Raw genomic sequence first — 25,194 nt, 5'->3', positions numbered from 1 at the left:
TCTTTCATTTACCCGTTCATTTATGTAATCTTTACGAGAGGGTGAGCAAAATAGCTAAGTGACTGGCAGGCCGTTTTCTCCTGTCCACATATAAGGGGTGCTCAGATGAAAACAAAACAGATAGAAAAAGTAAGTAAACATTTTATAATGTTGAAAGTTAACGCCATAACTGTTAATAGGGGATGGTTATAATTAAACCGACGCTGTTCCAAGTGCTACAGTCTGGGCTATATACGTCGTAGATATGTTCATTAATCGGTGCGCTCGTGGAGTATGCTGAAAGCAATAATAGTTTCACTTTCTGCCACAAGGTGAAAATATGGCGCTGTAAGAAGCCAAAACGTGGTTGGATAAAGGAAAAGAAGAGGGAAGATCAACTACATAATGGTGGTTCTGTCACGCTTATTAGGATATGGTCACAAGTTACGTTCAGCATAGTCTCCCGACTCAGCAACATGCTGCATCCATAATCCGGCATGGTCGATAGTTGCTCGCAGCATCTCCGTTGGAATCAGAGCGACGAATGCTATCACTCAGGTCAGGAGGGGTCCGGATACATCCTTGACAGACACGAACTTTCAGATATCCCCACAATCAGAAGTCACATTGATTATAGTCGAAGGATCTGGAAGGGCACACATCTTGAAATTCCCTAGAGATGATACTGTCGTTAGCGAAGATTTCTAGTAGCAAATCTTTCACCTGCGAAACCATACGCGACAGTTCTGTGCATTCACAGCACCGAGCAGAGTAAAATGTGCCTTGTCCGTCCAAAGAATATTCTCCAGCCACATGTCATCCATTTCCATGAGTGCCAAAAAAACCAAGGGCAAAGTCACGGCTTTGTAGACTATTTTGGGGCTTTGTTTGGCACATATTCTAAATCTTGTAAGTATACCAGTGTAAAACGCGCTGCAATATCTTTTGCATTGTTAACAAAGGCAGAGAGAATTCTCTTGACCCGCGCTGCTTCCTGGACTCGGGTAGGCGCGCCGGCCCCGGATCGGATCCACCCGGCGGATTAACGACGGCGGCCGGTGTGCTGGCCAGCCTGGATGTGGTTTTTGGGCGGTTTTCCACATCCTCCTAGGTGAATACCGGGCTGGTCCCCAAGTCCCGCCTCAGTTACACGACTCGCAGACATTTGCATCACATTCACACTATTTGACGATTTACACTAGATGCAGACAGCTGGGGTACACTAATTCCGTCCCAGGGGGTATGGGGTGGCATCCAGCCACTCTTTAAAATTAACCATACCAGATCGGTACTTAACCCTGCCAACCCTGCGCACAATGCGGGATAAAGGCTGTAGCAAAAAGCAAAGAGGAGAGAGAATTCTCTTGACACAGCTCGAGCAATGGTAGCAGAAATTGAGGCACGTGCTCCACAAGTGGCTATAGCCACAGCAACTTCATCAACTGCCATGGGAATGGGTTGTCCCTCTCCTTGTAAACTTTCTATGTAATATTGGCTATATGAGAGAAAACTGAATATATTAATTTCAAAAACTTTCCTGTCATGTAACATCGTACTCAATTGCTGTTGGTTGGTAGCTGTGTTGCGCACCTGAACAGTGTCGTAAAATAAAACTATAAACTTCATCAAATGCAAATGTTGAAACAAAGAAACTGAATCTAACAAAATGCAAAAATGAACTAATCGCATGTTCAAAGAAAACAATATAACTAAAGCTCAGTATGGAAGTACATCATGGTTGTTGCGTGATATGAAGTGCAATGTTTAACTTCGAATATCCACAATAAAAATAACTACGCTTCTCGGTAGAAAATGACTGTTTGAAATTACCAACACTGTTCACTGAAAAATCATCTGCTTGCTAGTACGACAACTGACAATTCCGACTATACACTTTTTGCACAATAATGCAAAGGGAGATCTGTCCTTAAATGTGACGTACCTCTTGCTCAGCGTGCTGCTTTTGTGAAGTACCGACGTTCTCGAAAGCAAATGTAGTAGTTCAAGATAAATAATGTAATCTTTTTTTGTCAGAAACAGTGTGTTTCTGCGCGTGGCGTAAGGTGCAATGCACGCGTGTAAAATTATTTCAAACTTTACTATGAATTATGGAGGTGGTTTTACTTTAAAGAAAATCGATATTAAGTCATCTAATAATTGATAAAAAGACTGTGCAACATAAGTAGACTAACAATTACAGAATTCTCTCATTACAAAGAAACTACAAGCGTACCTTTAAAATTCTCCATCAATATAAACGAGATTTCATCTACATAATAAAGTATTCCAGATTCCTCCTCCCAGATTCACAAATAAAGATCTCATTCTCTGAAAAACACAGTTACTAAGCCTCACAGAATTTCCCAGCGCTGCCCAACCGACTGTCTAGCAAGGCAACCACAGATAAAACCACACACAGAGTCAATAATCTTCGCAGTGCGTTCATTTATCTCTGTCCCAGCACAGTAAAGGTGAATTATTTACAATAGCAGGAAACATATGAGAACCTTACATTATCTCCTGACCACCAGAAAAAAATTTGATCCGGATTGTCTTAGCTGTGGTAAACCAAGGTGAACGAATTTTTAAAAAATACAACGAAGTGAGTACAATGAGTTACAATTATAAATAACACTACAAGACTCAGGGTTCGGATTACAAAATGTACAAGATAACGCTCTGATCTGAGTTTTTTATATGAAGATGTCTTTGCGCAGATAGGAGGCACACATACTATTTGTCGTGTTCTGCAGATTATAGGTGAATATTGCGTCACTCATAACCAGCGAAGATTTGCTTTAAAATGTGATATCATTAATCCTGAGGCTAGGACGTCAATACAATTGAAGGTAAAATGTTGCACCACGTAGCACCAATGAAGTCTCTTTTCGTTAATCTTGTGGCTAAGAAAAGGATGCAACTGGCACAATATTGATACATTTCTTCAAGCTTGATCGCCTATGAGAACGCTAAACCTGTAGTGCTGAACACACAGGTGCGCAATACCGACGAGTATTAACAGTGTAATATTCGGGCTTAGGGGCAGCGAATAAGGCAGTTGAATATCTACATCTACAACCATACTCCGCAAGCCACCTGACGGTGTGTGGAGGAGGGTACTTTGAGTACCTCTATCGGTTCTCCCTTCTATTCCAGTCTCGTATTGTTCGTGGAAAGAAAGATTGTCGGTATGCCTCTGTGTGGGCTCTAATCTCTCTGATTTTATTCTCATGGTCTCTTCGCGAGATATACGTAGGAGGGAGCAATATACTGCTTGACTCCTCGGTGAAGGTATGTTCTCGAAACTTCAACAAAAGCCCGTACCGAGCTACTGAGCGTCTCTTCTGTAGAGTCTTCCACTGGAGTTTATCTATCATCTCCGTAACGCTAAATGACCCTGTAACGAAGCGCGCTGCTCTCCGTTGGATCTTCTCTATCTCTTCTATCAACCCTATCTGGTACGGATCCCACACTGGTGAGCAATATTCAAGCAGTGGGCGAACAAGTGTACTGTAACATACTTCCTTTGTTTTCGGATTACGTTTCCTTAAGAGTCTTCCAATGAATCTCAGTCTGGCATCTGCTTTGCCGACGATCAACTTTATATGATCATTCCATTTTAAATCACTCCTAATGCCTACTGCCAGATAATTTATGGAATTAACTGCTTCCAGTTGCTGACCTGCTATATTGTAGCTAAATGATAAAGGATCTTTCTTTCTATGTATTCGCAGCACATTACACTTGTCTACATTGGGATTCAGAGATCCTCCTGCATTTCAGTACAATTTTCCGTTGTTACAACCTCTCGATATACTACAGCATCATCCGCAAAAAGCATCAGTGAACTTACGATGTTATCCACAAGGACATTTATATGTATTGTGAATAGCAACGATCCTACGACACTCCCCTGCGGCACACCTGAAATCACTCTTACTTCAGAAGACTTCTCTCCATTGAGAATGGCATGCTGCGTTCTGTTATCTAGGAACTCTTCAATCCAATCACACAATTGGTCTGATAGTCCATATGCTCTTACTTTGTTCATTAAACGACTGTGGAGAACTGTATCGAACGCCTTGCGGAAGTCAAGAAACACGGCATCTACTTGGGAATCCGTGTCTATGGCCCTCTGAGTCTCGTGGACGAATAGCGCGAGCTGGGTTTCACACGATCGTCTTTTTCGAAACCCATGCAAGCCATCACCGACAACACTCTGACGATTGGTAGTAAATGTAGAATCAATATGAACAGACTCAGGGAAGAACTTTTCGACGGGTAACTCATATGTCCCGTTCAAGTATCATAAATAACTTTGCACTCAGTGCAACTATTTCCTTTATGTGTGTGCAAAACTATTTTAAGAATTCATGTCTATTTTCTCTTAGAGTAGCTCTTAGTTCCATGAATAGCTTCGTAGCCAAATGCGTTTGCCATTTCACTTTAAAATTTGAGGATACCTTTAATGTTTCGCTATGTATGTGTATTTTCTGTTATATTTTCGTAATTTTATTGTAAGATGCAACCAGACTAATGTACTTTGTTGACTCCAAACTATCTTTCAATTATAGTTTATATTTTGTAAAGAAATCAGACGAATGTCCTGTTTGTCTTGTTTTATGCAATAATTGTATCTGGTGAAATCGGCCCTGCCTGAAACGAAATAAAATAAAATTTAAAAATAAAATGTTTCAAAACCTGAGATGGCTGACATTTGGAAGATAGACGCTAGCTATTCCGCTAAAGTCTGGCCAGAAAATTTCAATACCTATTATTACGTGAGTAATCTAGGAATATGCTGCAACACTATTTATCATTTCCGTAGTGAGCGGAAAAACAAAACTAGACAGCGCGCACAGAGACACTACAGTAATCATTTTACCAGCCAGCCAATTGCGAATGGAAGAGGAAGTAAAGTAATACATGATACTGTGAGAAATACCCTCCGTCATGCGCTATACAGTTTGTAGAGTACAGATGTAGGTGTAGACGTAAACTTCGAAGAATTCTGAGTATTATCAGGGCAATAATCGATACTTACATTCATATTTCCAAAAGATACATTACTAACGTTGCATCTGGTGCTGCGAAAACTATTTCCACCTGTGTGATACATCCGAATGCCCAGGACCGCGTGATTCAGTTATAAAAACCCTTTTGTTACGCGTTTTGTTTGACATGGATTGCGGAAAAATTAATGATAAACTTTTAAAAACGTTGACGAAGGTATGTATCAATAAGCAGCACGAGACAAACTGATTTTATTGCTAATGAATTGCTCTTGAACAGTGTGCTAATTTATATGATGATATTTTTGCGAGGAAAGATACAGGCCCAACTTTCTTGTCGTGGCCACTTCTCGCAGCTGCTGCTAAACACCATTTACATAAATTGTGGTGTAAGAAAACGCTTTGCGCATGATATATATATATATATATATATATATGGGTGTATCAATACAAATTGTTATGCAGCGTGCAAAAAAAAGGTGTTAAATGTGTTGAGTAAATTCGTCACACGCAGAATTAGCTAAATTAAGCCATTGTTGAAAAGGCAGAGCATATTCGGTGTCTAAAATAATCAAAACATTTTGTTGGTGAAGATGTTACAGTCTATGGAAATGAGCAACATAATATGTTACATATTATCTATTGCCTCAGAAAAAAATACAGGGTGTTACAAAACGTACGGCCAAACTTTAGGAAACATTCCTCACACACAAATAAAGGAAAGATGTAATGTGGACATGTGTCCGGAAACGCTTAATTTCCATGTTAGAGCTCATTTTAGTTTCGTCAGTATGTACTGTACTTCCTCGATTCACCGCCAGTTGGCCCAATTGAAGGAAGGTAATGTTGACTTCGGTGCTTGTGTTGACATGCGACTCATTGCTCTACAGTACTAGCATCAAGCATATCAGTACGTAGCATCAACAGGTTAGTGTTCATCACGAACGTGGTTTTGCAGTCAGTGCAATGTTTACAAATGCGGAGTTGGCAGATGCCCATTTGATGTATGGATTAGCACGGGGCAATAGCCGTGGCGCGGTACGTTTGTATCGAGATAGATTTCCAGAACGAAGGTGTCCCGACAGGAAGACGTTCGAAGCGGTTGATCGGCGTCTTAGGGAGCACGGAACATTCCAGCCTATGGCTCGCGACTGGGGAAGACCTAGAACGACGAGGACACCTGCAATGGACGAGGCAATTCTTCGTGTAGTTGACTATAACCCTAATGTCAGCGTCAGAGAAGTTGCTCGTATTGTGGACGGCTGTGATACAATACGCCATTCTCCAAGTCTGCATCAGCGCATCAGGGATTCCATGCGACGGAGGGTGGATGCATGTATCCTCGCTTACGGAAGACGTTTTGAACATTTCCTGTAACAAAGTGTTTGAAGTCACGCTGGTGCGTTCTGTTGCTGTGTGTTTCCATTCCATGATTAATGTGATTTGAAGAGAAGTAATAAAATGAGCTCTAACATGGAAAGTAAGCGTTTCCGGACACATGTCCACATATATTTTCTTTCTTTGTGTGTGAGGAATGTTTCCTGAAAGTTTGGCCGTACCTTTTTGTAACACCCTGTATATTCAGTGTGTTTCCTAACACAGACTTCGTTTGCGCACGGTGAATTCAAAAGACTTTATACTCTGTTCCTAGAATTGTTATAGGTACTTAGAAATTATGCAGCATGTAATTTTGTTATTATTAATTGTGTTTGCAGTACAGAATATTTTCTGTATCTGATGACTGCAACTTGCTGTTACAGGAGCCAGCCGTCAGATGGCCCGGCGAGCGCCCGAGACGGCATGATCAAGGTAAGCACGCTCTCAACAGATGGCAGAAGCGTCGCTAGCGGCTTCGTGTTCGCGAGCGCGCTGTTTCCGTGCGAACGCGAACAAGTTTGATAAACATCGGCTTGCGTTTTATTATGAATTAGCAGAACAACGAATACATTTTGTACGAGCTCCAAAATAAGAGCAGTAACCATATAGCGATTATTATACCATCTAGTTCATACTGTTACAAGCACTTTGAGTTTGAAGCAAAGAAGTCTTATTACCTCCTCTGATCCGACTAGCATCTTCATCAAACTTACACCATATTACTGGAAAACTATGTTACATGCATTATTTGTACTGAAAAATCAAAGGAGCAAATTTGAATTCAATTAATAGCTTTAGGGTGCAAGATCTATGGGGATATTCTTTTCGCTGTAACGCTGCTAGTTAATGAGCTGAAAACGTGATTGAAAACAAAAAGAAAATCATTACGAACTTTTATAGTGAAATTTATGTTACACGACACGTTCACTGCCGAGTCCTGTTGATTGTACACAATCATTATTCCATTTTCAATACGACGAAGTTGTAAGAGTCTGTGTCGCTTACGGTAGCTCAAGACAAAGAAGAGTTTTAATAACATTACGTTTAATTTGCAGACCTGTTCTCCTTTCGCTGGAGCTGTGTTACTGTCTCGTGCACCGAAATCGATTGGCTTATGCCACGATGCAAGTTACTCATAGTTTAAGAAAGGGAGATCAAATAAGTGTCCGGATAGCAATTAGGTATTTAGAAACGTAGTACTAGCTGCGTTGTGCAGCCAAGTCCTTATTAACAATCAAGAATTTAGACAGGTGCGTTCCAAATTGTATCACCTATGAAAAGCAACTAATATTATACGCTAATTCATTAATTATAACATGAACAACAGCGGTCGTATCTCACTCCCCTGTGCCACACCAGATGTTACTTCAGAGTCTGCAGATGGCTCCCCATTCATCATAACGTGCTGCGTCCCGCCTGTCACAGAAAATTCGAACCAGTCGGAAACCTGCTTATCTGTCCGACAGGAACGTTTTTCTGTAATGGTTCAAATGGCTCTGAGCACTATGGGACTTAACATCTGAGGTCATCAGTCCCCTAGAACTTAGAACAACTTAAACCTAACTAACCTAAGGACATCACACACACCCATGCCCGAGGCAGGATTCGAACCTGCGACCGTAGCAGTCGCGCGGTTCCAAACTGAAGCGCCTAGAACCGCTCGGCCACACCGGCCGGCGTTTTTCTGTACAAACCGTTCTGGATCAAAAGCTTTTCGAACGTCTAGAAATACCGAATCAACTTAGTTACCTCTATCAAATAACATTGAGGGTATCATATGAGACGAAGGGAGTTACGGTTTTCATGATCGATGTTTTCAAAGACACTTCTTATTTCCACGGAGAACGTTATTTTGTTCCAGGACAGTCATAATGTTTGAACTGACAATATGTTTCAGTATTCTGCTAGAAATAAATACGAGTGGTATAGGACGGTAGATTCATATATCATTTCTACTCACTTTTTTGTAGGCATTTCCCACATGGCTCCTGATTGACAGTTGGGCGCTAGTTTTCCTTCGGTACTGCTGCCAGTTTATCTCGTGGAACTAATTACGCAGGATGTTCCGCTCTGCCGACCTAATTTCGCGCTGGCGGCTAATCGAGCTCCGCGCTCATCTTAATGAGTTTGCTCGCAGAAATTGGCTTCCTCTTTTAGCTAATGACTAAGCGACGCATTTTACCCTTCAATTTCCCGGCAAATCTGCGCTGATGAAACTTTAAGTGACACATTAATTTCCTACTTATGGCAACATTTTCAAGCCGCGGTCACCCTGGCTTATTCGTGAAATTTAGCGTGTTCCACAAATATCTGTGGTAATTTTCGTGCTAATGGAGTACTTACGTGACGTAACAATACTTCCCAACAGCTATATATTTCATGGCCTTACTGGCGAATAGCTTCGTCGCGTAACATCTAGTTGAAAGCAGCTTACGTTGTTATCAAGCAGCGCAAGTAAGAAAACAATATTTATTTTATTCATTTATTTCTGTTACAATTAAACCTGCAGTTCAGATTGCACAGTGCAAATTGTAACCATAGTAGTAATTGAAACACTGGCTTCATAAAGGCATAACCAGTGGCTGCCTTTCTGTGTTCCAGATAGAATAATCTATCCTGAAAATCCACCGACTAACCTGTTGGAAGTAAATATCAATTTTCTGTATTACAATTTTAAATACTCTTAGATGTACCATGTTACTTAGGAATCACGACATGGTATTTGTGGAGCTAGTGGCGGTTAGACCCTCAGAATCCGTACCAGACAATTCAAAGACACGTGCTGGAAGTACTGACTACTTTATTACAATGAAACTACTGTTGAATATCTCTGATCCACTGTACATTATCCAGTCCTCTGGAAGTCTTTTCGTAAGAAAATCGTTTTATTTGCTGACTATGAAAAGGCCTCCGTGTCATCAGAAACCTTGGTAACACATCAGGAGCACCGGAGTAATACACTCCTGGAAATGAAAAAAAGAACACATTGACACCGGTGTGTCAGACCCACCATACTTGCTCCGGACACTGCGAGAGGGCTGTACAAGCAATGATCACACGCACGGCACAGCGGACACACCAGGAACCGCGGTGTTGGCCGTCGAATGGCGCTAGCTGCGCAGCATTTGTGCACCGCCGCCGTCAGTGTCAGCCAGTTTGCCGTGGCATACGGAGCTCCATCGCAGTCTTTAACACTGGTAGCATGCCGCGACAGCGTGGACGTGAACCGTATGTGCAGTTGACGGACTTTGAGCGAGGGCGTATAGTGGGCATGCGGGAGGCCGGGTGGACGTACCGCCGAATTGCTCAACACGTGGGGCGTGAGGTCTCCACAGTACATCGATGTTGTCGCCAGTGGTCGGCGGAAGGTGCACGTGCCCGTCGACCTGGGACCGGACCGCAGCGACGCACGGATGCACGCCAAGACCGTAGGATCCTACGCAGTGCCGTAGGGGACCGCACCGCCACTTCCCAGCAAATTAGGGACACTGTTGCTCCTGGGGTATCGGCGAGGACCATTCGCAACCGTCTCCATGAAGCTGGGCTACGGTCCCGCACACCGTTAGGCCGTCTTCCGCTCACGCCCCAACATCGTGCAGCCCGCCTCCAGTGGTGTCGCGACAGGCGTGAATGGAGGGACGAATGGAGACGTGTCGTCTTCAGCGATGAGAGTCGCTTCTGCCTTGGTGCCAATGATGGTCGTATGCGTGTTTGGCGCCGTGCAGGTGAGCGCCACAATCAGGACTGCATACGACCGAGGCACACAGGGCCAACACCCGGCATCATGTTGTGGGGAGCGATCTCCTAAACTGGCCGTACACCACTGGTGATCGTCGAGGGGACACTGAATAGTGCACGGTACATCCAAACCGTCATCGAACCCATCGTTCTACCATTCCTAGACCGGCAAGGGAACTTGCTGTTCCAACAGGACAATGCACGTCCGCATGTATCCCGTGCCACCCAACGTGCTCTAGAAGGTGTAAGTCAACTACCCTGGCCAGCAAGATCTCCGGATCTGTCCCCCATTGAGCATGTTTGGGACTGGATGAAGCGTCGTCTCACGCGGTCTGCACGTCCAGCACGAACGCTGGTCCAACTGAGGCGCCAGGTGGAAATGGCATGGCAAGCCGTTCCACAGGACTACATCCAGCATCTCTACGACCGTCTCCATGGGAGAATAGCAGCCTGCATTGCTGCGAAAGGTGGATATACACTGTACTAGTGCCGACATTGTGCATGCTCTGTTGCCTGTGTCTATGTGCCTGTGGTTCTGTCAGTGTGATCATGTGATGTATCTGACCCCAGGAATGTGTCAATAAAGTTTCCCCTTCCTGGGACAATGAATTCACAGTGTTCTTATTTCAATTTCCAGGAGTGTACATACTAGGAGCGCTTCATGAAGCTCATAGTGGAATGCTTGCAATACCAAACATCACATCCTCACCAGGCTCATCACGAGACAAGCCGCAGTACTTTCCTATGCACAGTCCTATTGGAAGTGGTATTTTTCAGCTGACCTAAACAGTCAGTTAAACATGGTTTCCGAACCACTTCTGACACATAAATATCGTTACTACAGCTTAAAGGAGCGATAATCGACAGAAAAAAAAATCTTGAAATCAACTCGTGACTGAACGCGGGAATTTTGGATAGCCATACAATAAGCATACACGCGTGCGACATGCATATTTTTTTAAATTTTTATATGGGACAATGGGAAGAATACTCAGAAACAAATTGAAACTAGTCGCAATCCTCTGGTTCCGACCAGGGTTTCCAGAAGGTTACCCTCATCTGTCGAGGGAGTGCCAGAAATTTAAAACTCATCGCAAACATTGTCTTTGGGAACCGCGCTTACTCGCTCTAAACCCTGGAGGAACCTCTTCTCGCTTAGAAACAAGTCGCTTCTTAGCTCAGAGTTGAAATCTTGCCGTGCTCAGCACTCCGGTGCCAGACTACTGTGGTGGAATCATGTCGGCCAACTGTGGCAACGAGTAGCACATCTGCGAATTATCAATTCTTAACCTACGCTCGTGGCGCCATCGGAAGTCGTAAAGGGAAGGCAGTGCGAAGTCGGGTGATGCGACATTGGACTATGTGAGTGCTTACCTGGCTGGCTGGTTCAAGTGGCTCTGAGTACTATGGGACTTAACATCTGTGGTCATCAGTCCCCTAGAGCTTAGAACTACTTAAACCTAACTAACCTAAGGACATCACACACATCCATGCCCGAGGCGGGATTCGAACCTGCGACCGTAGCAGTCGCGCGGTTCCGGACTGCGCGCCTAGAACCGCTAGACCACCGCGGCCGGCGAGTGCTTACCTGTATAGGTGGCTTAATCAGCATGTGAAGATGTCTTATAGTTGTGAATTGAGACGGAGATGATTGAAGATTATTGAGCTTTACAGAAGTAATACGATACTACATTCGAAGCCAGCAAACGATTGATCTGATTGTGTAAAGATATGTTTGACTTATGAGGTGTTGGATGGGCAATGGAGGTCCGGCAAATGCTTGGCTTTGGAACGATCCGATGTCAGTTGACACCGACTGGGCAGCCAGGGCTGTTAGCAATAACGGGTCCACTGAGGACTGGGGCGGCTTGATTATGTGGACCGAGGTACCTTACTTGGATGCAGCCTCGTGTAGTTTAAACGACTGTCATTGCATTTGACTGTATCATAAACTTTGGATATTTACTTGCTTTCAAGATGCGTAAATGGTCTCTTAAAATTTATTGTTATATACTTATGGATTACTCACGGAGTTTGTTTAAATGATCAGCCTACGATTAAAAAAAAAGACAAGGGTAGCTTTACCACACAGTCGTGATAATTTAGAAATTTTACAAGGAGTTATTGTCCTGTAAATGTATGGTTCTTGTGAATGAATTTCAACTTTATGTTTTTAAAATTCGACTGATTGGAAGTAATGGTCTTGTGAAAGATTTTAATTTCATGTTTTCTTTTTAATTCGACTGCACGTAAAAATTTAGAAAGGTGTTAATTTTTTGTTTTAATGTTTGAAATTGTTAGTCTGCCTTTTGACACCCAGCTCTCGCTCCACAGCCCACTTGGTACACAACTAACCAATCGACATTCCCCGTATTAGTCCTTTCGCCAGCCGTCAACTCCTACACACGACAGTACTCTGCGCGGTATGTTTCTACTAAGCACGGTTTGTTGCGCTACATTCGAAGGTGGAATGCGACGACTCTGACTCCCCATGCAGCCGTAAATAAAGTGCCATATCAACAAGGACGATGAGGTAGTTCCGCATTGCTGTCTTGGCAGGTCCTAGTGGATGTAGTTTGTCATTGCGTTTTACAAACCCGCCTTTGAAGTCTCAAACGATTCTGTGTCACCAGGAGGGCTAACGAGTGCTCGTAAGATGTAGAAATAGACTGAAACAAAAGTTGACTCAAAGCCTGCTCGTGTGGAATAGCACCGAGACGGCCCATCGTCAAGGTCCACAGCCGACGGACGTATCTGCATCTACAATGAGTTATCTCACTTCTATGGAATTTACCTAAATTTGTCTCCCCATTTAGCTATGAGAAACCTATGCTGTCACAATTTCTTCTAGTTGCAGTATACGAATCAACTACACACTAGTCGTTGGCGGCCGATCCACCTGCATCTGACAATAAACAAGTAAATAGACGAACAGTTCGTTTCAAAAATAAATTTATCGTAATTACCAGTATTTCTGGAATGGAAAAACTGATAGAACCCAAACTTGGGGAACACCAACTTGGACTTCTGAGAAATGCAGGAACACGCGAGGCAATACCGATCCTTAACGTGAAGATAGATTGAGGAAAGACAAACCTAAGTTTATAGCATTTGTAGACAACGATGACTGTAATACTCTCTTTGAAATTCTGACGGTAGCAGTGGTAAAAGGAGCAAAAAAGGCTGTTTACAACTTGTACAGAAACCAGACGGCAATTGTCAGAGTCAGAGTCGAGAGGCATGAAAGTAAAGCTGTAGTTGAGAAGGGAGAGAGACAGGGTTGCAGTCTATCCCCAATGTTAATCAATCTGTACATTGACCAAGCTACAAAGGAATCCAAAGAAAAATTTGGAGTAGGAATTAATGTTCAGGGAGAAGAAATAAAAACTTTTTAGGTCCGTCGATCACTCCGACAGAGACAGCAAAGGACATGGAAGAGCAGTTGAACGGAATGGACAGTGTCTTGAAAGGAAGATATAAGGTGATCTTCAACAAAAGCAAAACAAGTATAATGGACTGTAGTCGAATTAAATCAGGTGATGCTGAGGCAATTAGCTTACAAAACAACACATTAAGTAGTAGATGAGTTTTCCTATTTGGGTTAGGAAAATAACTGATCATGGCCGAAGTAGAGAGAATATAAAATGTAGATTGAGAATGGCAATAAAAGCGTTTCTGAAGAAGAAAAATGGCTATGAGCACTATGGGACTTAACTTCTGAGGCCATCACTCCCCTAGAATGTAGAACTGCTTAAACCTAACTAACCTAAGGACATCACACACATCCATGCCAGAGGCAGGATTCGAACCTGCGACCGTAGCAGTCGCGCGGTTCCAGACTGTAGCGCTTAGAACCACTCGGCCACTCCGGCCGGCTCTGAAGAAGAGCTATTTGTTAACCTCGAATATAGATTTAAGCGTTAGCAAGACTTTTCTGAAAGTATTTGTGTAGAATGTAGCCAGATATGGAAGCGAAACACGGACAGTAAACAGTTTAGACAAAACGAGAATAGAAGCTATTGAAATGTGGTGCTACAGAATAATGCTGAAGGTTTGATGGATAGATCACGTAAATAATGAGGAGGTACTGAATAGAATTAGGGACACAGGAAATTTGTGGCACAACTTGACTAAAAGAAGGGATCTGTTTACAGGGCACTTCCAACGACATCATTGACCATTAGTTTAGTATAGCAGGGAAGTGTTGGGGGTAAAAATCGTAGGAGACCAAGAGATGAATATAGTAAGCAGATTCAGAAGGACGTAGGTTGCAGCAGATATTCGGAGATTAAGAGGCTTGCTCACGATAGGACAGCATGGAGTGCTGCATCAAACCAGTCTTCGGACTGAAGTCTACGCCGGCCGAAGTGGCCGAGCGGTTCTAGGCGCTACAGTCTGGAACCGCGCGACCGCTACGGTCGCAGGTTCGAATCCTGCCTCGGGCATGGATCTGTGTGATGTCCTTAGGTTAGTTAGGTTTAAGTAGTTCTAGGTTTTAGGGGACTGATGACCTCAGAAGTTAAGTCCCATAGTGCTCAGAGCCATTTGAACCATTTTTGAACCCCATCATCGTTGGAGGAGACTTAAATCATTCAACAAGCAATTCGGCAAATTACGGTTATTAAGTACCGGGCTTGACAAAACGCCGTGCGCAACAATACTAAATGTCTGTCTTAGGAACTATTGATAAAAGATAGTTCGGAAAGCTACTCATGATGTAAATACGTTAGATGTAAAGGCAACAAATAGACCTGACGTCCTTGAGGAGGTCGACATTGAAATCGATATCAGTCACCTCGAGACAATTGTAGAAATAATTATTGCCAGATTACAGAGTATAACGAAAACAAGTAGTAGGCTTTAATATTCAGCAAACTATGAAAAGAGGCAGTAATGTTGTATCTCAATAAGGAACTCGAAAAATTTAGGTCTGAAGAAGATAATGTAGAAGGATCGTGGTTGAGGATTAAGAAAATAGTCGACTACGCGTTTGATATGCTCGTAATAGAACAGTTCGTGAAGGGAAGGACCTTCATGGTATACAGGCACTGTCAAGGAACTTGTAAATAAAAAAATCCGACTACTATATAGTAGGTGTAAACCAAAGCGTAGGGCTGTGGATAGAGCCATGCTGAGTAAAACGCGTCTGTCTTGTCAGGAGGGCTATGCCTGAAGCCTGCAACGACTACCGTAGAAGAATGTTACCGAAAGATCTCCCACAAAATCGAAAAAAATTCTGGTTCCTCGTAAAAGCTGTTAATGATATCAAAGTTAATGTCCAGACGCTTATGGACGAGACAGAAAGTGATACTGGCACAACAAAAGCAAAAGTTCTGAACTCCGTTTTCAAATGTCACGTTAGTCCAATTTAGCTAACGCACCACTGCAAAAATGGGTGATACGGATATTGATGTCAGTGGTGTTGAGAAACATCTGAAATTGCTAAAACAGAACAAATCTCCAGCCCCTAATTTGCGTCAGATTTAGCCGTCTTTTTAACCACAGTCCACCATATGTGGTGGTTCTTTTTACGTATGTGTATTGTTGGTTTTTGTTTGTTATGCAAAGCTGGAGTTAGTATTATTCTGCCTGCTTCACAACTGGAAAATTATTTACGCCATCGACTCAGCTATGGTATTTATCGCAGTTAGTTTGCCCGACAAGCTGTTTTTATATCAAAAGACACCACTAACACACAGCTTACTTCTGTTAAATGTTTAGGATTCTATTGTGAAAAGTAGAGATGGGCAAAGTGAAACATGTAACTGTTTCGAAACAAATGTGACAGTACAATGAAATATTAAATGTGACAGTACAATGAAATATTTAGATACGCTGTTTCGAAACAGAGAAACAGTTTGTGTTTTGTAATCTAATAAACCTACACACTTTATCATCTTGAATGTCTACTGTATAAGTATGTCCATATAAACAAAAATGAGGTGCGAGAGCAATAATCATATCGCAGAAAGTATGAAACTATCACTTAGGCGTCTTGGCAGTTTCGTACTTCCTGCAGCAAATGCGCTGCTTTCGTGTCGTGTGACTTTCATACTTTTCAATTGCCTGAGGACAGCCATAGCTGAAGACAGAAGAACCACCACGAACGGAACTGGAGGTGGGAGCAAACTGCAGAAACAACGGATATGCTACTGGGATTCCCACATTCCGTTAGTATGGGTAATATACCCATCCTGCTAATTTCCATGCGCATAAAGGGAATCATTGTGGATAGTAGGCACAGTGACTATAGACTCACAAATAACGCCAAATAATTTGAATAAATAACAAAATATAACAGAAAAATTTTTGTCTTTCAAGGTGTTTCGAACCGTTACTATAAATTCACCATGCTTCCCAGCCCTTCCCGTTCACCATTACACTATCAGTGATATGTCAAACAGATTGCTTGCAATTATACCTACATCAAATTTATGTATATGTCTAATAACTGTCACTCTACACCCTGTTTTTATTCAAAATGTTGTAAGCTTACTTGCGTTTCTTAATATGATTACTGTACATGAACAGAGAAGCGTATGTTATAAAAAAAAAGTGTAATTTAACTGAATGATTTTCACATATTTGTTATTTTGAATGTGAATAGTATGCGTTGTTTTATTGTTTGGTTAGTGTTTATAAAGCAGATGTTACGCCTTTTCGAAACAGGACAGTCAGCTAGAAACGAAGCTTTATTTTCGGATATCTTAAGCTTCATGCTATTGCTTGTCAAAAAGATTTCGACACTCTTGAAAGTGTTTCGTGAAGTGGCATGTGTTTCAGTACCTGTGCCGAGCCCGAATCTCGTCCGACACAGAGCGGAATGAAACACCACTGTTTCGAAACAGTGAACCACAGCCGTTCCGAAACACTGAAACAGTTCTACGTATCGATACACACTGTATCGAAACATAGAAACAGTGGCCAAGTCTAGTGAAAAGGCAATGCTGGCGAGATTCTCGTAATATCCGTTAAGCGAAGATCAAAAAATTTACTGAAATCACGTTAAATGAATATGATCCAATATTAGAAAAACTGACTACTATTACTGTTTCAAAAGAAGAACCACTAATGAAGAGAAATCTCCTACATTTACATTTATTTTTAATTATTTGTCAAAATTAGCAAATATTTATTCCGACTCTAGGCCGTTACCGTTTCGAACAATGGCTTTGACCTCTGCGCCAGTGTTCCCCTATAAAATTTGCATAAATCGTTAATATATATCACTTCATGAGTATAGGAGTTGTTACAGTAAAACATTAGCGACACTTTTAAGCACTATTTGATTATATTTAGTCTTGTGCCTCGTCACAAAATGGCTTCTTACACTACGAAGAAACAAAAGGGAAGTGAGTGCGATCCTTTATCAAAAATGGTTCAAATGGCTCTGAGCACTATGGGACTCAACTGCTGTGGTCGTAAGTCCCCTAGAACTTAGAACTACTTAAACCTAACTAACCTAAGGACAGCACACAACACCGAGCCATCACGAGGCAGAGAAAATCCCTGACCCCGCCGGGAATCGAACCCGGGAACCCGGGCGTGGGAAGCGAGAACGCTACCGCACGACCACGAGATGCGGGCGCGATCCTTTATCAAAAGGCACAGAGATTATAATAACAATCATAGATCATATTAGTTGATTACATAGTCTTCTCAATTTTTCTGCGATAATACTCGTATTTATTTCGTTACGACGTCAGTTTTGTTAAATTTGCGAAAGTGTTCAATGATATATTTTCACATTATGTGGCGTACCGCCACACGTAGGTACCTCGAACAAAAGGTGTCAGTTCATTCAGTTTCCATTTCCGTTAGAGTAAGTACGACGGCACAGATGGTTTTCAAAATGTTGAAGTTTGATTATTCTGATAAAAGCTTAAGGTTCTCTATTAAGTAACCACAACAACACGTCCAATGAAGACAACACGATTTACAGCGGAGGTGAAAACGATTCGATCTTGTGAAGCGTAGCGTATTGGTAATGCATTTTTTCATCTATGATAATGATGCAAGCGAAAGCAATGAGTCAAATTTTTTACTAGCGCCGGGATTCGAATCGTGACCTGCTGCTTACTGGACAGAAGCGCTATTCGTTATGCAGCTCTGGCACTGCAGATACCGCGCCTGCACGGACTATCCTAGTACGTCTCCCTCACCGATTCAAATTCTAACGCACCCCTGAGCCCATCGCTATTCCTTTCTAAACTCGCATCACAAATAAAGATGAGACTCAGTACGTCTCAGGAATACCAACTTTAAATGATTAATTTTTTCATCGTACATACTTTTCTACGAAGTGTGGAATAAGGCTCTAGAATCTGCGCGAAGATTTTTTTTAGGCACTCAAGGTTGCTTCCTCACTTTAAATGCATTGTTGTTGTTGTGGTCTTCAGTCCTGAGACTGGTTTGATGCAGCTCTCCATGCTACTCTATCCTGTGCAAGCTTCTTCATCTCCCAGTACCTACTGCAACCTACATCCTTCTGAATCTGCTTGGTGTATTCATCTCTTGATCTTCCTCTACGATTTTTACCCTCCACGCTGCCTTCCAATGCTAAATTTGTGATCCCTTGATGCCTCAGAACATGTCCTACCAACCGATCCCTTCTTTTTGTCAAGTTGTGCCACAAACTCCTCTTCTCCCCAATTCTATTCAATACTTCATCATTAGTTATGTAATCTACCCACCTAATCTTCAGAATTCTTCTGTAGCACCACATTTCGAAAGCTTCTGTTCTCTTCTTGTCCAAACTATTTATCGTCCGTGTTTCACTTCCATACATGGCCACACTCCATACAAATACTTTCAGAAACGACTTCCTGACACTTAAATCTATACTCGATGTTAACAAATTTCTATTTTTCAGAAACGCTTTCCTTGTCATTGCCAGTCTACATTTTATATCTTCTCTACTTCGACCATCATCAGTTATTTTGCTCCCCAAATAGCAAAACTCCTTTACTGCTTTAAGTGTCTCATTTCCTAATCTAATTCCCTCAGCATCACCGGACTTAATTCGACTACATTCCATTATCCTCGTTTTGCTTTTGTTGAAGTTGATCTTATATCCTCCTTTCAAGACACTGTCCATTCCGTTCAACTACTCTTCCAAGTCCTTTGCTGTCTCTGACAGGATTACAATGTCGTCGGCGAACCTCAAAGCTTTTATTTCTTCTCAATGGATTTTAATACCTACTCCCAATTTTTCTTTTGTTTCCTTCCCTGCTTGCTCAATATACAGATTGAATAACATCGGGGAGAGGCTACAACCCTATCTCACTCCCTTCCCAACCACTGCTTCCCTTTGATGTCCCTCGATTCTTATAACTGCCATCTGTTTTCTGTACAAATTGTAAATAGCTTTTCGCTCCCTGATTTTACCCCTGCCACCTTCAGAATTTGAAAGAGAGTATTTCGGTCAACATTGTCAAAAGCTTTCTCTAAGTCTACAAATGCTAGAAACGTAGGTTTGCCTTTCCTTAATCTAGCTTCTAAGATAAGTCGTAGGGTCAGTATTGCCTCACGTGTTCCGACATTTCTACGGAATCCAAACTGATCTTCCCCGAGGTCGGCTTCTACCAGTTTTTCCATTCGTCTGTAAAGAATTCGCGTTAGTATTTTGCAGCCGTGGCTTATTAAACTGATAGTTCAATAATTTTCAAATCTGTCAACACCTGCTTTCTTTGGGATTGGAATTAATATTGTGTTCTTGAAGTCTGAGGGTATTTCTCCTATCTCATACATCTTGCTCACCAGATGGTACAGTTTTGTCAGGACTGGCTCTCCCAAGGCTGTCAGTAGTTGTAATGGAATGTTATCTACTCCCGCGGCCTTGATTCGACTCAGGTCTTTCAGTGCATTAAGTGTATTGAAAATGCGAAGTTGTGCCACGGTTCAGAACCTACGTTAAACTGTCATTCTCCGCGTATCTGTTTAGGTGGAAAGGATCCAAGGCCGTAAAAGGCAAGGGTGGTGCATGGTAAAGCTCAGCCTGTTTAATGGGCCCATCACTGCTTATCCTGAATATTATGTTTTATTCCTCACTCGTAATGGGCGTAAAAGACGTTTTGGTTTTTGCTGTGATGCAGAGAGTAGACAGAGTCCGACGCCTCTGCCCAGGCCCGCTTGACCATTCTGGCGACGCGTCCGCACCCATCCGCGCGGCTGCAGAAATCGTAAAAGGCGCGCAGTCCCGCCTGTCGTGCACGACGGCCGTGCCGTCTGCAGGCCAGGCACGAGGGCGGCCTTCTCAGATCCGCCATCGCGGAGAATACCCGAGACGTGCCCGGAGGCGCCAAATTCAGTAGGAGGGCGGCGAATATGAGACCAGCGGCGGGCAGGAGAGCGCCACAGAGCCGCAGCCTGCGGACCTGTGTGTACACACAGCACGGCCGTAACGGCGCGACACCCCTCGCGCTCTCACCCTTATTTGGCATTCCGTGGCGCCACATTGATCGCGGGACGGTGGTTTTCTCAGGTGCTTCATAATTCCTTGCCTCTGCTGACTGTGGAATGTAAATACTATCACGATTTTCATGCAGCAATTATGCTCTTGTCTACACTTGCCTTTTTATCAACGTATACGAGCAGTTACAATCAGGACTTACAACCCTCCAAACGCTGGCATGTCAACGTTAAAAAACTGTGGCTAATAGAGAAGAGCAATGATCAACCCAGTACTGTAAAGTGACAAAATGACAAACAATCATACACCGTTTATATCACTCTACCAGGAAGCAAGATCACCGTTTGATGTCCCGTCGACATTGGGGTCATTAGAGAGTAGCAGAAGCTCTCATTGGGAGAAGTATGAGAAATAATCAGCCGTAGCGTTTCCAATAGCCCCAACCGGACATTTGCCTTAACGGATGCCACAGAGAACTAAATGTGACTGACCGGGCGGGTATTTGAACTATCGTCGTCCGTAGAATGTGTCGCTCTATAATATGAAGTGTTACCATCCACGGCCTAGAAACGGGCGTGCTGAACGGAAGAAGCAACAAAATCCGTGTTTTTCAAATATGTTTCTCCAGAAGAAACAGCGATATTTCAAAGCGTGAACACGTACAGAATTCGAAGATCTGTGAAAGAACGGGCATAGAAAGTGTAAGTAGGCTGTTTAGGTTTTTATGTCGGTAACGCCACGTAGCGCTCTGTACGAAAATCACTGACTGTGCTGTGCGTAGTGATGGGGAGCTCGTGAATGAGTCGTTCAAATGAACGCTTCACTCCAGTGAAGTGTGAACTAACCACTCAGTTTCAATGAACTGGTACTCCAAACTCTTCACAGATAGCACACTCCACACTTTTTTCTAGTTCAGTCACTCTCTTCCTCTCTCCCTCTCCTACTACATCGGCGCTACGTCACTCATCCTCCCTTCACTTCAGTCCTTCCTCTACTGCCTGTCGACGAATCGCGCGGTGTTTTTGGGGAACGATAGGTTTGCGAGGGGTTGTGGTGGTGAGGGGCGAGGGGAAGACAGCGTCAGCTGCTTCCTACAGTGCTGACGTCATTACACGTGACTATTTGTGCAGTTAAACGTCGCGTCTGCGGGTAGACTACCGTTGGCAGCGCTTGCAGACAAATGAATATTAAAGATGCAAACGAAGAGGCTGGCTGTGTGAACCTTCGACCATAGATACTAGTAGACTGGTCTTGCTGTGCAGAAGCTATAGGGCTGGTGTGGCTCCAACATAAACCACGTGACTGTTGGCAAAACGTGGCGGGATTTCAAATGAGCGGTCTGCCATCCTGTGTTTGTATCGTATTTTACCCACATTTCTCAATTGACTGCCAAACGCTTCCAACAAAAATTACTTTTTTATTTGCGAAACATTATGTCAGAACTACATTTGACCTGGATGTGTTCACAGTACCATTTATAAAATCTAAAAAAATGTATCGAAGGCCCCTCTGGTGGGCTTCGGGACTAAATTACTATAAACTATCAGTTAAATTAAACGTCGTTAAAATTCTTTTAAACAATAAGAGTGGGCTCGTGTCAAAACTTTAAATATTGGATTCGCCGCGTTTTGAGCTCTATTCACTTATAAAAGAAAATGGGATACGGGAATTATGTCAACTATAGGTCCCAAAATTGTCGACTTTAGGAGCAGGTCCATTTTAGAGTATCAACTTTAGGTGCACTTCAAAGGTTCAGTTCCTACTATTTTTACAAAAGTTTAAACTATCAGTTTAAAAAAATTATATTTTAAATGAAAGGTGAGACTCTGAAGTTTCAGAAAATAATTTTGGAACCTACATTTATTTAATAGTATTAGAAGGTAGAAAAAAATGCTCTTCATGTGTCGACTATAGGTGCTCTTACCTTATTATAATCTCACTTGTATATACAAAAAGGCGCCTATGTGCAGATGGCTTAAAGTTTTTCCGTTTCAGGGCCTGTATCCAAAGCTGTCTTCGGTTTTCATCCTTAGGGAACCTATGAGTAGGAACGAGAAACACTTATACTTACTTCTATAACCGAATTATCATAGATACTTTCCAAAATGTAATATGAGTCTGACTTTACAGGCATCGCTTTCAACGCTTTAATTTACGTGATACTCTACTTCAAGTGTAAAAAACATATAAAAGTCACTTCAGCAGATTTCGATAAACGCATCTGCATTATCATAGAAACACACGTGAAATGTAATGCCATTTCCCCCGACAAAACGCTGAGTACAGCCATAAGCGCAACATGAAACAACCATGTTTTGCCAACATTCACATGACTTTAGCCCAGAGATGTTGGAGCCACGAAAATGACGTCAGGGCCAGTCTATTATATTTATGGTCGAAGGTGTGAACACGCACAGCCAACATGAAAATAAAAGATTTGTCGATAACACTGAAAGAGGGATTTTACCTGAAATCGTACCAATGACTACAGGTGACAGTTTACGTTTTGAATCTGGAGGGTTATTGGTTCAAATGGCTCTGAGCACTATGGGACTTAACATCTGTGGTCATCAGTCCCCTAGAACTTAGAACTACTTAAACCTAACTAACCTAAGGACATCACACACACCCATGCCCGAGTCAGGATTCGAACCTGCGACCGTAGCGATCACGCGGTTCCAGACTGAAGCGCCTTTAACCGCCCGGCCACACCGGCCGGCTGGAGGGTTATTATTCTCAACAAAAATAAAATCTACAGGATACGTTCTGAACAATTACTTAACGTAGGTATGTAGACTTTGTGACAGTGGTAAACATACTCATTCTAGTTTGGATTAAATTTTAAAAGGAACATAAAATAGGACTGCATTTCGTTGATACCCTTAGTTTTCGGTCCATGAATATAAAAATAATGTTTCATTTGGCAGATAAAGACTTTTTTGGGCGCTTCATGAGAAAATGTCGAGCAAGGGTAAACGTAATACCTTCTTTATATGTGACAGGCTTCTCTGTTTATCTTTCCTTTGTCCCCTTCGACCATGCTCTATTTAACTCAGACGCTATAAGAGCGTAAAACGTTGCGTGCACGTTACTGCATAGTTCGGCCATCTGTTGGTAAAATTATGAAGTATTACGAAGCTTTATTGTACGAGCGAGGCGAAGCGAGCGTAGCCACGGCTGAGCGGCGAACTGGGCAACTTCGCCAGGCTTCCGTACTTCATGAATGAACTACTTCATTTGAACGCTTCACGGCAAAGAATGAAATGAATGAAGTAGTTCACGGGAATGAACGAGTTCGACCCATCTTTAGCTGTGCGCAGTCTGTGGCTGGTTTGCATTGTTGGAATATTTGCTATTGTAGTGTTGGGCAGTTGGATGTGAACAGTGCGTAGCGTTGCGCAGTTGGAGGTGAACCGCCAGCAGTGTTGGATGTGGCGAGAGAGATGGCAGAATTTTGAAAGCGGACGATCTGGACGTATGTCCGTCAGAAAGAGTAAATTTGTAATACTGGATATCATGAACGCTGTATTGCAGTAGTTCGAGTAACGAAGATTTTTGTGAGGTAAGTGATTCATGAAAGGTATACGTTATTGTTATAGTCAGAACCATTCTTTTGTAGGGATTATTGAAAGTCAGACTGCGTTGTGCTAAAAATATTGTGTGTCAGTTTAGTGTTGATCAGAATAAGTAAAGAGAGAAATGTCTGAGTACGTTCAGTTCTGTTCAGCTGTTTGAAAATCAAATAACGTAAGAGGTTTATCAGCACAGTAATTCGTTAATTTTTCTAAGGGGATGTTTCATAAATGGACTGTAATTTAAGTTTGCGACAAAACGTCTTATTGGCACTTCGGAAGAATCCACGAAAATACTTTACTTCAATACTGGAAAATGATACCTAAAGAAAGAAGATTTTTAGAATATGGCTGGATTCTATTTGTGATTTTTTGCGCCGCAGAAACCTTCAATAGAGTGACTGCAAGGATACAGCAAAGCGAAAATCGGGAAACGAGAGACGTCAATCTTAAGAAGGCTCGCTAATACGTAACTTATTTTTGGTACGACAGATGTCCCACCTAAAGGCGAATTCTTACTATACAAGGTGAAAATGATAATTGTTTACTTGTTTACAACGTATCATACTGATGTAGGCGAAGACGAGACGAACAAATTGATATAGGACACTTGCTGTCTACAAAGCATGGCAACAGCCTGAAATCATCCTAAGCTACAGCGCATGACAGCAGAACGAAACTGTCGATATCTTCTATCTATCCTTACGCCACCTGCGTGCTCTGTTACTTCGTTAACATTATTAAACTCTCCCGTGAGTTACTGAAAGAAAAATACTTTCGTAAACGCTGTACAAAAACAAATTACATTTACAATTTGACGTAATCTTAGCCTTCAAAAGCACAGTAGTCTTGTTATAAGAAAACTAGAAAAACAAAACAATATAATTGGGTTGTTTGGGGGAAGAGTCCAAACAGCGAGGTCATCGGATTAGGGAAGGGCGGGAAAGGAAGTAGGCCGTGCCCTTTCAAAGGAACCATCCCAGCATTTGCCTGGAATGATATTAGGGAAGTCACGCAAAATCTAAATCAGGATGGCCGGACGTGGGATTGAACAGTCGTCCTCCCGAATGCGAGTCTAGTGTGCTAATCACTGCGCCACCTCGCT

General features: G+C 42.5%; 1 protein-coding gene across 5 annotated transcripts in view; it reads left to right on the top strand.

Annotated features, from left to right (window-relative positions):
• Positions 1-25,194, top strand: part of LOC124613025 (FH1/FH2 domain-containing protein 3) — a 647,968-nt gene that overhangs the window by 57,725 nt on the left and 565,049 nt on the right. For all 5 annotated transcript variants that reach the window (XR_006979594.1, XM_047141585.1, XM_047141584.1 and 2 more), the window contains exon 6: positions 6,752-6,800. Coding sequence is in view for 4 of the 5 variants with exons in the window: in XM_047141585.1 (XP_046997541.1) it covers positions 6,752-6,800 (49 nt within the window). In the remaining variant the exon portion in view is untranslated. The remainder of the gene's footprint in view (positions 1-6,751; positions 6,801-25,194) is intronic.

The sequence above is a fragment of the Schistocerca americana genome, chromosome 4 (genome assembly GCF_021461395.2).
Source record: "Schistocerca americana isolate TAMUIC-IGC-003095 chromosome 4, iqSchAmer2.1, whole genome shotgun sequence".
NCBI lineage: Eukaryota > Metazoa > Arthropoda > Insecta > Orthoptera > Acrididae > Schistocerca > Schistocerca americana.
The sequence above is the reverse complement of the archived record's forward strand: the minus strand, read 5'-3'. Positions and strand labels throughout refer to the sequence as shown.